Here is a 14,463-nt window from a genome sequence, read left to right as displayed (position 1 = left end):
TATTTGATTCGTTTATCTACCATGTGATATGATATTAATATATTTCGTAGACTAGTGAGCCTTTTTTGTGCCTATTTAGACAGTCGATCTGAAAGAGTAAACTCCAGTCGTGCGTCGGAACTGACACACACGCTTTTTTAATAATATAATCTTCTATATATATAAAAGCGAAAAGTCACTCATCACGAAATCTCCAAAACTATAATACCTACTAACTTGAAATTTGGCAGGTAGGTTCCTTATAGGGTGTAGACATCCGCTAAGTACGGATTTTATAATACTCGAGCCCTAAGGGAATAAAATGGGGTTCGGAAGTGTGTATGAAAGGCTTATGTTTTTGAAGTAAGAGACGAAATTTTAAATGTATGCTCTATAGATGGTGAGAAGGTGTCCAAATAATGTATTTTTGTATTTTATATATATAAAAGAGAAAGGTCACTGACTGACTCATCCGAGAACTCAAAAACCACTTTAAGAGGAAGGTTTACGGAATGGCTAAGCCGATTTATTATTATCGTTTCGTCGAATTATTATTCTTATTGCTGGCCGTTTGGTATGTAATCTATAATATATATAAAAGCGAAAGGTCACTCACTCATCACGAAATCTCCGAAACTATAACACCTACAAACTTGAAATTTGGCAGGTAGGCTCCTTATAGGACGTAGACATTCGCTAAGAACGGATTTTACGAAACTCGACCCCTAAGGGGGTAAAACGGGGGTTGGAAGTTTGTATGAAAGTCCTATGTTTTTGAAGTAAGAGACCTGAAATTTAAAATGTATGCTCCATAGATGGTGAGATAGTGTCCAAATAATGTATCTTTAGAAATCAACCCCTTTTTGGGGTTGAAACGGGGGATGGTACGTTGACTCACTGATCACGAAATCTCCGAAACTATAACACCTACAAACTTGAAATTTGGCAGAAAAGCTCCTTATAGGGCGTAAACATCCGCTAAGAACGAATTTTACGAAAATCGACCCCTAAGGGGGTAAAACGGGGGTTGGAAGTTTGTATGAAAGTCCTATGTTTTTGAAGTAAGAGACCTGAAATTTAAAATGTATGCTCTATAGATGGTGAGAAAGTGTCCAAATAATGTATCTTTAGAAATCAACCCCTTTTTGGGGTTGAAACTGGGGATGGTACGTTGACTCACTGATCACGAAATCTCCGAAACTATAACACCTACAAACTTGAAAATTTGGCAGAAAAGCTCCTTATAGGACGTAACATCCGCTAAGAACGAATTTTACGAAAATCGACCCCTAAGGGGGTAAAACGGGGGTTGGAAGTTTGTATGAAAGTCCTATGTTTTTGAAGTAAGAGACCTGAAATTTAAAATGTATGCTCTATAGATGGTGAGAAAGTGTCCAAATAATGTATCTTTAGAAATCAACTCCTTTTTGGGGTTGAAACGGGGGATGGTACGTTGACTCACTGATCACGAAATCTCCGAAACTATAACACCTACAAACTTGAAAATTTGGCAGGAAAGCTCCTTATAGGACGTAAACATCCGCTAAGAACGAATTTTACGAAAATCGACCCCTAAGGGGGTAAAACGGGGGTTGGAAGTTTGTATGAAAGTCCTATGTTTTTGAAGTAAGAGACCTGAAATTTAAAATGTATGCTCTATAGATGGTGAGAAAGTGTTCAAATAATGTATCTTTAGAAATCAACCCCTTTTTGGGGTTGAAACGGAGGATGGTACGTTGACTCACTGATCACGAAATCTCCGAAACTATAACACCTACAAACTTGAAATTTGGCAGGAAGGCTCCTTATAGGGCGTAGAGATCCGCTAAGAACGGATTTTACGAAACTCGACCCCTAAGGGGGTAAAACGGGGGTTGGAAGTTTGTATGAAAGTCCTATGTTTTAGGAGTAAAAGAAATTTAAAATGTATGCTCTATAGATAGCAAGAAGGTGTCCAAATAATGCATCGTAATCTATATATATAAAAGAGAAAGGTCACTGACTCACTCATCACGAGAACTTAATAACCGCTGGATGGTCCATCCATCCAGGATGGACAAAGATGAGGCAGGGAGGTAGATTATAGTTAGTTGACGTCCGCTAAGAACGGATTTTGCGATATTCCACCACTAAGAGGGTTTAATTAGGGTTGATAGTTTGTATGAAACATATACAGCCTGAAAATAAAACTAAAAATGTGGTGTATAGAGAGGTTTTATAAAAATAACTATTAAATTATACTAAATTGTGCCTTTTAAAAAGTTACTCAGTTTGATAAGCATTTCAAGTGACTGAAATAAAAAAATAATTTGCGTTAAACATCTTAATAGTAATGCATATCTTCATAACCACGCGGACGTAGTCGCAGGCGACAGTTAGTGTATTATAAAACAAAGTCCCCAAAAGTATATGTGAAAGATTCCTTCAAAATCTACTAAACGGATTTTCATGCGATTTCACCAATGGAGAGAGGGCTTGGAGAGAAAGGTTTACGGAACGGCTAAGCCGATTTCGATAATAGTTTCATTGGAAGTTTGCCGGGAAAACTTTGTGACACACTGATTTTTACGCGGGCGAAGCCGCGGGCACAGCTAGTCTTATATATAAAAATGAATCGCAAAATGTGTTGCTAATCGCAAAACTCGAGAACGGTTGGACCGATTTCGCTAATTCTTTTTTTAAATGTTCCTTGAAGTACGAGGATGGTTCTTACGGAAAAATTCAAAAAAAAAAAAATTAAAATTTCCTGAAAAAGTCTAAAAACAACACTTTTCTATACTCCCATACAAAAGATTTGTGATAATACTTAAAAGTCAATTTGAACTTTAATACCATACGATAAAGTTTGTGTTAGGCGATACGAAGTTCGCCGGGTCAGCTAGTAATAAATATATTTAAATGTAATTAAATTGAAAGAGCATAGAATAAGAGAATAATAATTCTTCCTTAACGCGACGAACTAAAACACAGAGAGGTAAATATATATATATTTAAAAAAGTTAGCGATCAGATTGGATTGGAGAACAAAATTAAATTAGACTAATGTAGAAAGTAATTTAATACAAGGAAAACACAATTTTAAGCTAATACAAATTTGTATGAACAAACAACTTTATCTTCTGTTTACGGATCAAACGAACGAGTTAAACACAACCCGAAATTATTTTAAATCTACACTATGGACCGAAATACATTTTTGATTTATCTAATATTAATTTAAACTACACTGAGGGTTCGAATTATTTCTAACGCGTGGGTGGAGGTTAAATGTGGTCACTTATCATAGCGGTCTCCGTGACACGTGGCCCCGCAAAAACTCCCGGGATAATCAACCGCCAGTCTCTCGAGTTCAGATGTCCAAGGTCCACGACACCATCTCCATCCCGATGTCAGTCGGGGATGAGAAATTTTGCTCAGTTCTTTAACGTAGATGTTGGGGTCCAAGCAGCCAATCCACAAAATCCGGACACGTGGTATCACCGGCAACAACAGCACCGCACGTGTCGGCACGCCATGGACCCTGGAAGGTCACACCAGAAAGTGAGCCCTTCCGTCGTCAACCGCCAACGTCTCTGGGTTGACACGGAAATGGCCCACAAAGTCAAACGCATCCTAACATTTTACAATAATTTAATTTAATAAAACAATAAACTTTAGAGCAAATAAAATTAATCGAACACACACAATCTACACACATATTCGCAATTAAAGCAAAAGTAAGTTAGTAATTAAAATTAAATAAAAGTGTTTAATATTACAACAACTCACCCAGCAAAATCGCACCCTGAACCTGACCGACGCTGAAGACAAAGGAAAAGAAAGGAGCCGCACAGCACCAGCGCCTATATAGCTCTGAGCCTAATCTACAACGCGAACACCACCAACGGCCGCCTACGCGGCCCCACGTCACACGAAACACACCAATAGCGAAACGGCCAGCAATGAGAATAATAATTCGACGAAACGATATAATTTTTAAGAAAATGAACGAAGAATAAATAATATACGTTACAGCATTTAATGATTAAATTTGCTTAAAGATACATCTCTAAAGACGCCTTGTTATCTTAGCAACCAAGTATGTATAAGTTAAGACGTTAACTAATGTAAAACATATTTCAATCTCTGAAATATTTTTTATGTAGATAGATAAATGGCTTTTACTTAACGCCTATTAACTCATACAGCCTAAATACAAACGTCCAGACCATGACGAATATCTGTATGGCCAATACAAATATAAATAATGTATGGGACTTAAGCTCGCGACTGCTAGCGCAATAGTCAGTTACTATGACGACTACTTTTTTTTTGATATCGCAGGGGAACCCATTTATGGGTGATATCCAGGATGCCCGGGTAGGCATTCCTAGACCGTATGTCGGCTTTAGCACTTGGGGGTGCAATACCGACCAAAACCCCTGCGGGAGCCTTCATCGTCCCATCATCATCATCATTCCAGCCTATTGCTATCCACTGCTGGACATAGGCCTCCACATGTTCGCACTAAAAATGTAAGAACTCATTTGTGTTGCCCATAGTCACCACGCTGGGCAGGCGGGTTGGTGACCGCAGGGATGGCTTTGTCGTACCTAAGACGCCGCTGCCCGTCTTCGGCCTGTGTATTTCAAAGCCAGCAGTTGGATGGTTATCCCACCATCGGTCGGCTTTTAAAGTCCCAAGGTAGTAGTGGAACTGTGTTATCCCTTAGTTGCCTCTTACGACACCCACGGGAAGAGAGGGGAAGGCTATATTCTTTCCTACTTTCGTAACCAAACAGCAGTGCCTTGTATAAAAATGACATTTTTAATTATTATGTTGCGGTTGATATCATTATTACAGTGATTGATTGATTTTTAAATATCTTTATTAAATCATACAAGTACACAAAATGTTTACAAAAGCATCACTTATTGTTAACATCATATTTATTAATACATTTTTAGGCTAACTCACCTTTACAAACATATACGTTGAACCACAAAAAGTAATTATAACATATTTACACAAAAAACACTTCACATGTATGAGTAGTACAATTAGTACCTAATTTTAGGTATGTGCCGTTTGTAAAACGTTGCACATTTTTAAAATTTACACTTAATACTTATTACACTTAGAAAATGAGTGTAAAAATAAAAAATAAAGAATAGATTTACAAAAATATATGTACTTATTAGTTTACAATTTTATAATAGAAATAAAAATAAATCAATGTGGGTATGTAGAAATATTTACTGAGCTTTGGATCGACATACGCAACGCAAGCCGGTCGCTTGTTGATTCATTTGGTTATGATTCATCAAGAAAGTAGTGATGTGGTAACCTGTACCTGTTGTATGTATCGATATATGGTAATGTTCGAAGTTTGCTACGACAAATCGATGAGACCAGAATATTAGGGTGACCTGGGATTTTATTTTTATAGAAATTGCGAGATATTTTAAGTATATAATTTTTTAAACTTGGATAACTAATATGTTTATGTAATCTTTTGAGGTTAGTCCGAAATGGGGTATTATAGGCAATTTTAATAGCTTTGTTTTGAATGGTTTGTAATTTATTGTATTTTGACTCTGGTATACTACACCAAACAGGAGCAGCGTATGTTAAGCATGGTCTTACCAACATTGAGTACATTTTCATCTTAGTGGACGAGCTAATTTTTGTCTTTCTGTTAAATATGGGCCGTAGTGATTTTAGTTATTTTAGGAACTTAAATACTACTGTTAACGATACAATTTGAATTACTAACCGATTTCAAAAAGGGCAAACTATGGGCAAAACACATGAACTTCTGGATGCCTATGTCCTGCTTGTAACAGTTGTTGTACATGTAAATAAAACCACTGCCAGTACCGGGACAACAGAAACGGGCGTTGGTGATTTAATAAGTTCGCGTATTGAATCTTACGTAATAATATCCACTTTACTTCTGTCGATTCTAATAAAATAAATAAAGTGGAGAAAATCACAAGATAAAACGAAAACTTTACCAAAATTTCAAGCGGTCTCAATTTCGTAAAACGCCTCAATTTATGTACAAAACATTTTAATCTTAATAACTTAAAAGGTTCTCAAGACCAAAAAGTTTAAAATGAAGATTTTTACTAAATATTAACTCAACGAATAATGTAACAAAAAATTAGGTATCAAATAAACAGGTTTTAAAAAGAAATATTGAAAAGAAGGAAGAATTAATTTTACAGTATTCGAATTAAATAACGCGGCGCTCGGTTATAGCCGTGGATTGTACCCGTTGCGCTGGCGGTTGCGGGTTCGATCCCCGCACATGACAAATATTTGTATTGGCCATACAGGTGTTTGCCGTGCTCTGGGTGTTTGTGCAGTCCTTGTGGGTCTCCCCACCGTGCCTCGGAGAGCACGTTAAGCCGTCGGTCCCGGTTGTTATCAAGTACACCTGATAGCGATCGTTACTCATAGTAGGGAATATATCCGCCAACCCGCATTGGAGCAGCGTGGTGGATTAGGTAAGCTCTGGTCCTTCTCCGACATGCGGAAAGAGGCCTATGCCCAGTAGTGGGATATTACAGGCTGAAGCGAATTAAATAACGCTAAAGTTTTATAAAAATAAGGTTGAACATTCTGTTAGTTCTCAAACAAAAAAAAACCGACTTCAATTATCGTCAACAAGTAATAAAATAAAGGCATTGTCAACGCAGTCAATGCCATTCAATTTCTCATTGATATGGATAAGTCAAAAGCTACTCGTCGGAGCTCACTCAAATTGGAATGAGACCACGTGACACGCAACAGCTTTTGAAACTAAAAAGAGTCGTCAAAATCCGTAGTCCCAGTAAAAAGTTATAAGATTACATATAAAAACTTCTTACTGAAATAAAAACCTCAACTGAGGTAGGGCACAGCAGGAATTTCCTGCTCAAAATCTGAAGCAGCCCGACTGGGGTAGTACCTCGACCTTACAGAAGATCACAGCTAAATAATACTGTTTTCAAGCAGTATTGTGTTCCTGTTGGTGAGTAAGGTGACCAGAGCTCCTGGAGGGGATCGGGGATTGGGTCGGCAATGCGCTTGCGATGCTTCTGGTGTTGCAGGCGTTTATAAGCTACGGTAATCTCTTACCATCAGGTGAGCCGTACGCTTGTTTGCCGACCTAGTGACATAAAAAAAAAGAAACAGTCAAATTGAGAAACTCCTATTTTTTTGAAATCAGCTATAAATGACTAGCTGTGCCCGGCGGTTTCATCCGCGTTAATTTGAGGAAAAAGCGTTCTAAAATATTACGTATATAGCCTATAGCCGTCCTGGGTAAATGAACTATCGAACAAAAGACAATTTTTCAATTCGAACTAACGAAACTTACTGGAAGTCCTGAGATAAGCACGCTCAAACAAATAAAATTCAGCTTTATAATATTAGTCGCTTCAGCTTGTAAAACCCCACTGCTGGGCATAGGCTTTTTTCCCAAATAGTAAAATAATCAGAACTTATAATACAATTTTTTTTTTTAATGTGCGAGTATCGAACCAGCAACCGCCGTGCTGTCACCGTTGAGCCAATGCGTCGTCATAGTTTAGTAAAGATAACGAATAAAAATTGTAACAGCTGACTAATGATATTATCAAATAGTTCGTAATTAAACCACGAAAAGTTTCAGTGAGCCTTAAGAACAACTTCAATCGCCTTCAAGAATCTCCTTTGAATTTTAATGGCTTAAATCTTGCAAACCACACTGCAACCGCTAAACTTTACTTTGCAATATTTCAAAGCATTTTATTAGTGAAAAGCGCGATTTTTTTAATATGTACGATTTATTTGACGTGGAATAATTTGAGGAGCACTTAACGCGGCCGCTTTTTGAACGCTTTGAGAAATGTTTTTACGCCTATTTCAATGTTTATTAAGTAATTCCCAGTACCGCGTTCGCGAACGTCAAACAAACTGAACGTTTTAATAGTTTTAAAATCACAGAAATTATTTCTTGTTTCTGAAATTTCGTAAATGTTTTTGCGGCTCTAAATCACCACTTTTTTTAATTATTTTATTACTAGGCGTTTGTAGATTTTCTTTTTTTTTTTTGTTTGCTACTTACTATTTTACGTCCTTCAACAAACATCCGGTATAGTCTAGTATTCTTGTAGGCTACTTAGGATTTATTGTTTATTTATGTAAATTATATTTATTTTTATTTATTTATTACTATTTAATTTAAGAAACATTATAATATATATTTATTGAACAAGCCGCTAACGCCGCGTTGGCGCAACGGTTACAGCCATAGATTGTACCTGTTGCGCTGTCGGTTGCGGGTTCGATCCCCGCACATGACAAACATTTCTATTGGCCATACAGGTGTTTGCAGTCCTTGTGGGTCTCCCCACCGTGCCTCGGAAAACACGTTAAGCCGTCGGTCCCGGCTGTTGTCATGTACACCTGATAGCGATCGTTACTCGTAGGAGGGAATATATCCGCCAACCCGCATTGGAGCAGCGTGGTGGATTAAGCACTGATCCTTCTCCTACATGGGGAAAGAGGCCTATGCCCAGTAGTGGGATATTACAGGCTGAAACGTAACAAGCATATCCGCACGATACCTATAGTATATGGCGGATTTGACATTAGCTCTTTCTCTCGCGACTTTTATACTGACATCTAATTTGTCATTATAAACTTATAAAGGAACGATCTAGAAAGACTTTACCGAACATAATCAGGAATTTGACAAGACTGGGGAGAAAATATTTTGTGATATAAAATATTTAATTGTTAATAGTTAAATTATTGTTTAATCGCACAAGTCGTATGCAAGTAATCCTCTTAATATAACTTCACTACTTGGTCTAAAAATTGAATTTTTTCACCACATTATATAAATAATAATTCAAGATATCAACCAACGCAAGTTTCCTAAAAATATCATGTTAAATCTAATATTATATCTTTTTTGTAATCTGATCTGATAAATAATCATCTAGTTTTTTTTTATGAAAAAAATCAAATAAAACTAAGTATATATAAAACCTACGATGCTTATATCCTCTAGGATCAAAGGAAGTCGGCGAAGTAATCCTTTATCCAGGAAGGTCCGTTCATCTCGCGTTTGACCTGTTAAAAGTTTTATCCTTCAAAAGAAATTACGTGCTTCTATTGTTACTTGTTAGAAAAATGCTGGGAAAATAAAAAATGATATTTATGTAATATAATAAGATTATGAAAGCAGTGAAACAAATGATATATTAAATTTCTAAATTTAATCAAGGGTATTTTAATTTTGATCATGTTTAAAATAAATAAATAACGTGTGGTGTCTAATAAATTATTATATTAATTTCAAATTCTATTCAAGTCATAAAGAAAATAATTATTCGAGTGTACATTTTTTATTATTATTATTTTTTTTTTTTCGATAAAAAATGACCTTACAAAATTATCTTAACACCTTTATTTTATTTACAATGATTTATAAAAGTATATAATAATTATCGAATGACATGACAATAATAGCAAACTGAAAAAATAATGCCGATCATCACGTAGTCTATATACATTAGATAATGTATAGCCATCATACATAGACTATACATAAAAATCTTACGCATTTTTAACGTTACGGACATTTTTTGCCGGCTATCCTTTCGTAACGCCTCACAATTCGTTCCAAAAATTGAAGAAATGTCAAAAATATTCCATAATTTCAATTGTATTGCTATGTAATATTTAGATATTATGTAAAATAAAGAATCAGTTCGATGAAAAAACAGTAAAAGAAGAACGTTCATCTGAAATGAAATACACGTTTTTATAAAACGGGCTATAACATTTTAACTACCTTTCATGTTCAATTTCAAAGTTGAGTTGTAGCACGATCACGTTGTCCGAGAATAAATTTAAAGTTTGTATCAAAAAGAAATGAATAGCTGAATCATATTATTCGGTACAGGATTACATAGATGATAAAAATCTGTGGAATTAATGAGACTGTATTTCATGCCAGATATTACCAAATTTGTATAAACAAAGTTATTTTTTTTAAAGAGCTACTGCGGAAATTTTTGCCGGTTCTTCGTGCAGAATCTGCATTCCGAAACGGTGGTAGATTTTGATTATCACGTTTTGGATATTTTATTATAAAAGAAATAACAAAAAGTTCCATCAACGAAATATATAACTCACAACTATAAAATTCCTTAAAGTACGTGCAAACATTTCTCCCTTAATAGCCGAAAGTATTACTTGACATCCCCACACACTCAAACTTCACGAGTGTAGAACACAACCTATAAGCACTCAAGCTGACATGTGACATTGATGGATCGTAAAAATGATGCGTGTCACCAAGCGACGTCGTATCTGTGTATCTATGTTTGTGACAATAGATTTTATTTTTAAAACAAGATTTACGGTCAAAGTGTAGGGTCAAGTATTACGGCCTAAAATTGGAACTAGAAACCGCTTCGTCCATCTGTTGATTTTTAGTTGACAACATCGCAAATTATTTTTTAATATTCTGATATCTAATATATAAAATTCTCGTGTCGCGGTGTTTGTAGTTAACCTCCTCCGAAACGGCTCGACCGATTCTCATGAAATTTTGTGTGCATTGTGAACAACAACTATTTTCCATTCCCCTAAATGTTAAGGGTAGTCCACCCCAATTTTTTTTAATTTTTAGATTAATTATTAATTTTTTTTTTTTTATGATACAACATTAAAAAATACATACAACTCTAAATTTTCAACCCTCTACGATCAACCCCTATTTTTAAATAGCGTTTAGCGGCAAGGCAACTTTTGCCGAGTTAGCTAGTAATATAATATAAATTTATTATAACATACACACACAGCCGTCTGTTGCCATGTTAAGCACTTACTGCGTACACTTAATGCGTGTGTTACAGGTAACAGCCAACTATTATAGCTAAATATTTTTCATTTTTACACTCAGGCGGGAATCGAGCCCGCAACCCACGGAACAGAAAGCAGAGCCGTTATAGTCAGATATTAAATAATTTTAATCCATCAAAAGATGGTTGAAAGTGGTTTCTAGTTCAGACCTTCTACTGTTAGTTTTTCGACCACAGCTTCTGAAATGGAATGAAAATATTGATTTCGCCAAAAGGTGATATTTAACGAACGTCAAAAATGTTTACGTTCGTACGAAAAAAAGTGAAATTTTATTTTTAAAGTATTATCGCTGGGCAGGCGGGTTGGTGACCGCAGGGCTGGCTTTGTCGCATCGAAGACGCTGCTGCCCGTTTTTGACCTGTGTATTTCGAAGTCAGCTGTTTGATGGTTATCCCGCCAGTAGCGGAACTATGTGTGTTGTTGTCCCTTAGTCGCCACTTACGACACCCACGGGAAGAGAGGGGGTAGCTATATTCTTACTGGCGTAACCACACAGCATAAAAAGTAACAAAAACAAAAAATTAAGGTAGCAAAAATAACGATCAATTAAACTGTTTTCCCCTTTAAAATATAATTTATGTCGCTCTGTGATGACGTGTCATTCTACTGGTAATATAATTTTTAAAATTAGTTCATGAAGTTTTGAGTACAACCATTAAGTACAAACAAATAAAAACATTGGAATTGTTAATTCACAGACACTTTACTGACATTAAATTTTTATTGTTTTTAACTACTAATGGCAAATAACTTATTAAGTATACGTATTATGCTAAAATATACATAGAATTAATACAGCAACCATGGTCACGGGGTCCTGAGGTGTCAGACGTCCTAACGTTACAAAGTTATTCGAAACTACCCTAAGTTACATCTAAGAAACTGGCCAAGTACGAGTCGAACTCGCGTACCAAGGAATCGGTAAAAAATTAATGTAACTAAAAAGATATACTTTTCACAATTTTCCCTTTATCTGTGCCATAATGTGTTGCTTCGAACCAAATTTCAAGATTTTCAGTTCATTTCCTTGCGAATGTCGAAAATTTGCAGTATAAACGGCTGTATCTTTTTATTGCATTAACTTAGAAGTTTCACTTTTTCACAGCTCCAAGGGACAGTAGATTAGAGTATTTATATGAATTTTAACATGATACCTCCATGCGTTCCTCGCTCTTGACAGACAGACGGACAACAAAGTGATCCTATAAGGGTTCCGTTTTTTTCCTTTTAAGCTACGGAACTCTAAAAACGTCAGGCATCTTAAAAAACTCAATAAACCGCGATAAAATCGAAAAAGGTTGTTATTGTAATAAGTGAAATTCGCGTAAACATTAGAAAACAATATATATTGAATACACAATAAAAGCGTAGCGAACGTTACAAAATATTGCATATTTATAATATTTGTATTTCGTCGATAAACTTTATACGTGTATTTTATTTAAAAAAACATCAGACAATAGAAAAATAACCGTATCAGTTAATCACAGAATTGATTACAAAGAATATGGAAATGAAAGTGAACGTAAACTTTTTCAAGGAAGGTAATAAAATTCTAACCACAAATGTGTACACGTTTAAATATATTGAGAGCGTTCTGTTCGTAGAGTTTTATTGGATCGAAGTAAATTAGATTTTAAAAATCTGTGGTAAAAGAATTTATGTTACCAAATGTATTTATATCTGTAGAAGTGTGTTATATTCTATATATAGTATGCTGAAAATATTAAAAATAGTTCTGTTTCAAACTCTTCTACTACTCTTATACTTACGTGTAATTAAAAAAAAAAAACGAAATTTTAAAAATGGAACAATTCAATTTAAAATATAACGGCCAGAACTTTTTTTTTATAATATTACTTAATACAATAGACTATTAAAGAATAGGCAATAAACATTTACAAAGATTTTTTTATCAAACCACAAAGCGGTCGAAAAAACAATATTTTAAAGAATTTAAATATATATTTTTTTTTACACAAATGATGCCCATATTGAACGAATTACTTTCAATAAATAATGCCACCCCATCAATTGCCTCCCTCGTAATGAAAGTCGCAATTTGTTGTTCTCATAAACAAAATCCTCCTTTACAAGGCGAGATAGCTGATTTTACAAGCCCGTTGCTCCGGCAAAATCCCCTTTATAGGAAAACCGTCTTTACATATATCTCTGTTGGTGCTACTAAATAAAAGGGATCAACTTTTTTAATAAAGCCGAATATAGCATTAAAAATTACTTTTACTGTTTTGTGATATAAGATTACAATGTTTTGATAAAATTAAGTAGTTAAAATTAACTAGTTTTAATAATAAGTACACTTATTAATTGTGACAAAAAAATGTGGAAAGTTACATAAGACTATTTTAAAGAAATGTTACGTTTCTACCGAAGTCTATTACGCGGCATACTTCTAAATCAAACTATTTGTGATTTTTTTCGCTATGAGAGATCAACTCGAAGACAATATATTTATTTGGGTTAAGATATAAAATGACACTAAACATAGAATATAATGAAATGTTTATCTTTGTTACAGAGAGCATCGACAAATCCGGGGAAGATCCGGTCGTATCAGCACTTCGGCCCTACGGAGCTCCAGACGAAGATGGCTACAAAGAAACTACACCAGATATGTTTCAGAAATATTTCGGAAATTTCTCAGGAAATATAATTTCTAGGGAGCCGACTGACGACGTTTCATTATTAGAACATTTTATAAATTTAGAACATAGTTACGACAATGATACACAAAGGATGTCATCAGATGACTCTAATACTGATATGAATATGAAATACAATATCGTTAATGATACAAATGATTCTGAGAATGTGACGGTTGTGAAACCGAGTGTACACGAAGACGTCGTGACTAAATTCCTAAGATTAATAGAAACTCAACATTTGCTAGGTGAAAACTGTACAGCTGGAACTCATCTAAATTTAGGTGAAGGTGTTGTAGATAGATACGCTCAAGAAAGATTTAGGATAGAAGCGGATGTTGCTGTGAATAGAGCAAATATGTTAACTAGACTGTGGAAGTACGCTGGACCGACAGTTATGCATAACGAATATTTGCTTCACGCGAGTGTGTTTTCAATGGTCGAATTCGATGATGACGTTTTCGCGGCAGGAAATTGCTACGATCAATATCAATACAAAGACTACCAACTTTTTTGTCCTTTCGCCTATCGGCTGCCCGAAGGGCCGATATTGGCGAAAGATCTGGCTGTCGAATACAAATATTTGAGCAACACTTCGGAATGGTTTTACATTGCCCGCAAGAATGCCGAACGCGTGATTCGAAACCACAATCAGTTTAGACGAGGTGAGTCAAGCTGTAAGAGTTAGCGTTTTTAATTTTCGCTTCACTTATATTAGCCAAATTATTTAACCAAATAAAATACATCTATCGTTCTTATGTGGTGACAAAGGACTCTAATTAAAACTCTTTATTATCGTTGACAATACCCAATTTCGTATTTTTTAATTTCTCAGATCTTGTGACTATGGGTAAATTTTTTTTTTTTTTATATTTTTCAAAAAATAGCTTTTAAAACTAAGTCATGTTTATGTGTTATTGACCTCATTTTTATC

The 14,463-nt window shown here is 35.1% G+C and overlaps 1 protein-coding gene across 1 annotated transcript in view; it reads left to right on the top strand.

Moving 5' to 3' along the window:
* Positions 1-12,373: 12,373 nt before the first annotated feature.
* The window catches only part of LOC123654626 (probable G-protein coupled receptor 158), an 84,575-nt gene continuing 82,485 nt past the window's right edge, over positions 12,374-14,463 (top strand). The window contains exons 1-2 of the mRNA XM_045590524.1: positions 12,374-12,410; positions 13,406-14,194. Coding sequence (XP_045446480.1) covers positions 12,374-12,410; positions 13,406-14,194 — 826 coding nt within the window. The remainder of the gene's footprint in view (positions 12,411-13,405; positions 14,195-14,463) is intronic.

Source organism: Melitaea cinxia, chromosome 1 (genome assembly GCF_905220565.1).
Source record: "Melitaea cinxia chromosome 1, ilMelCinx1.1, whole genome shotgun sequence".
In the NCBI taxonomy this organism is placed as follows: Eukaryota; Metazoa; Arthropoda; class Insecta; order Lepidoptera; family Nymphalidae; genus Melitaea; species Melitaea cinxia.
This window is presented reverse-complemented; position numbering and strand designations above follow the sequence as displayed.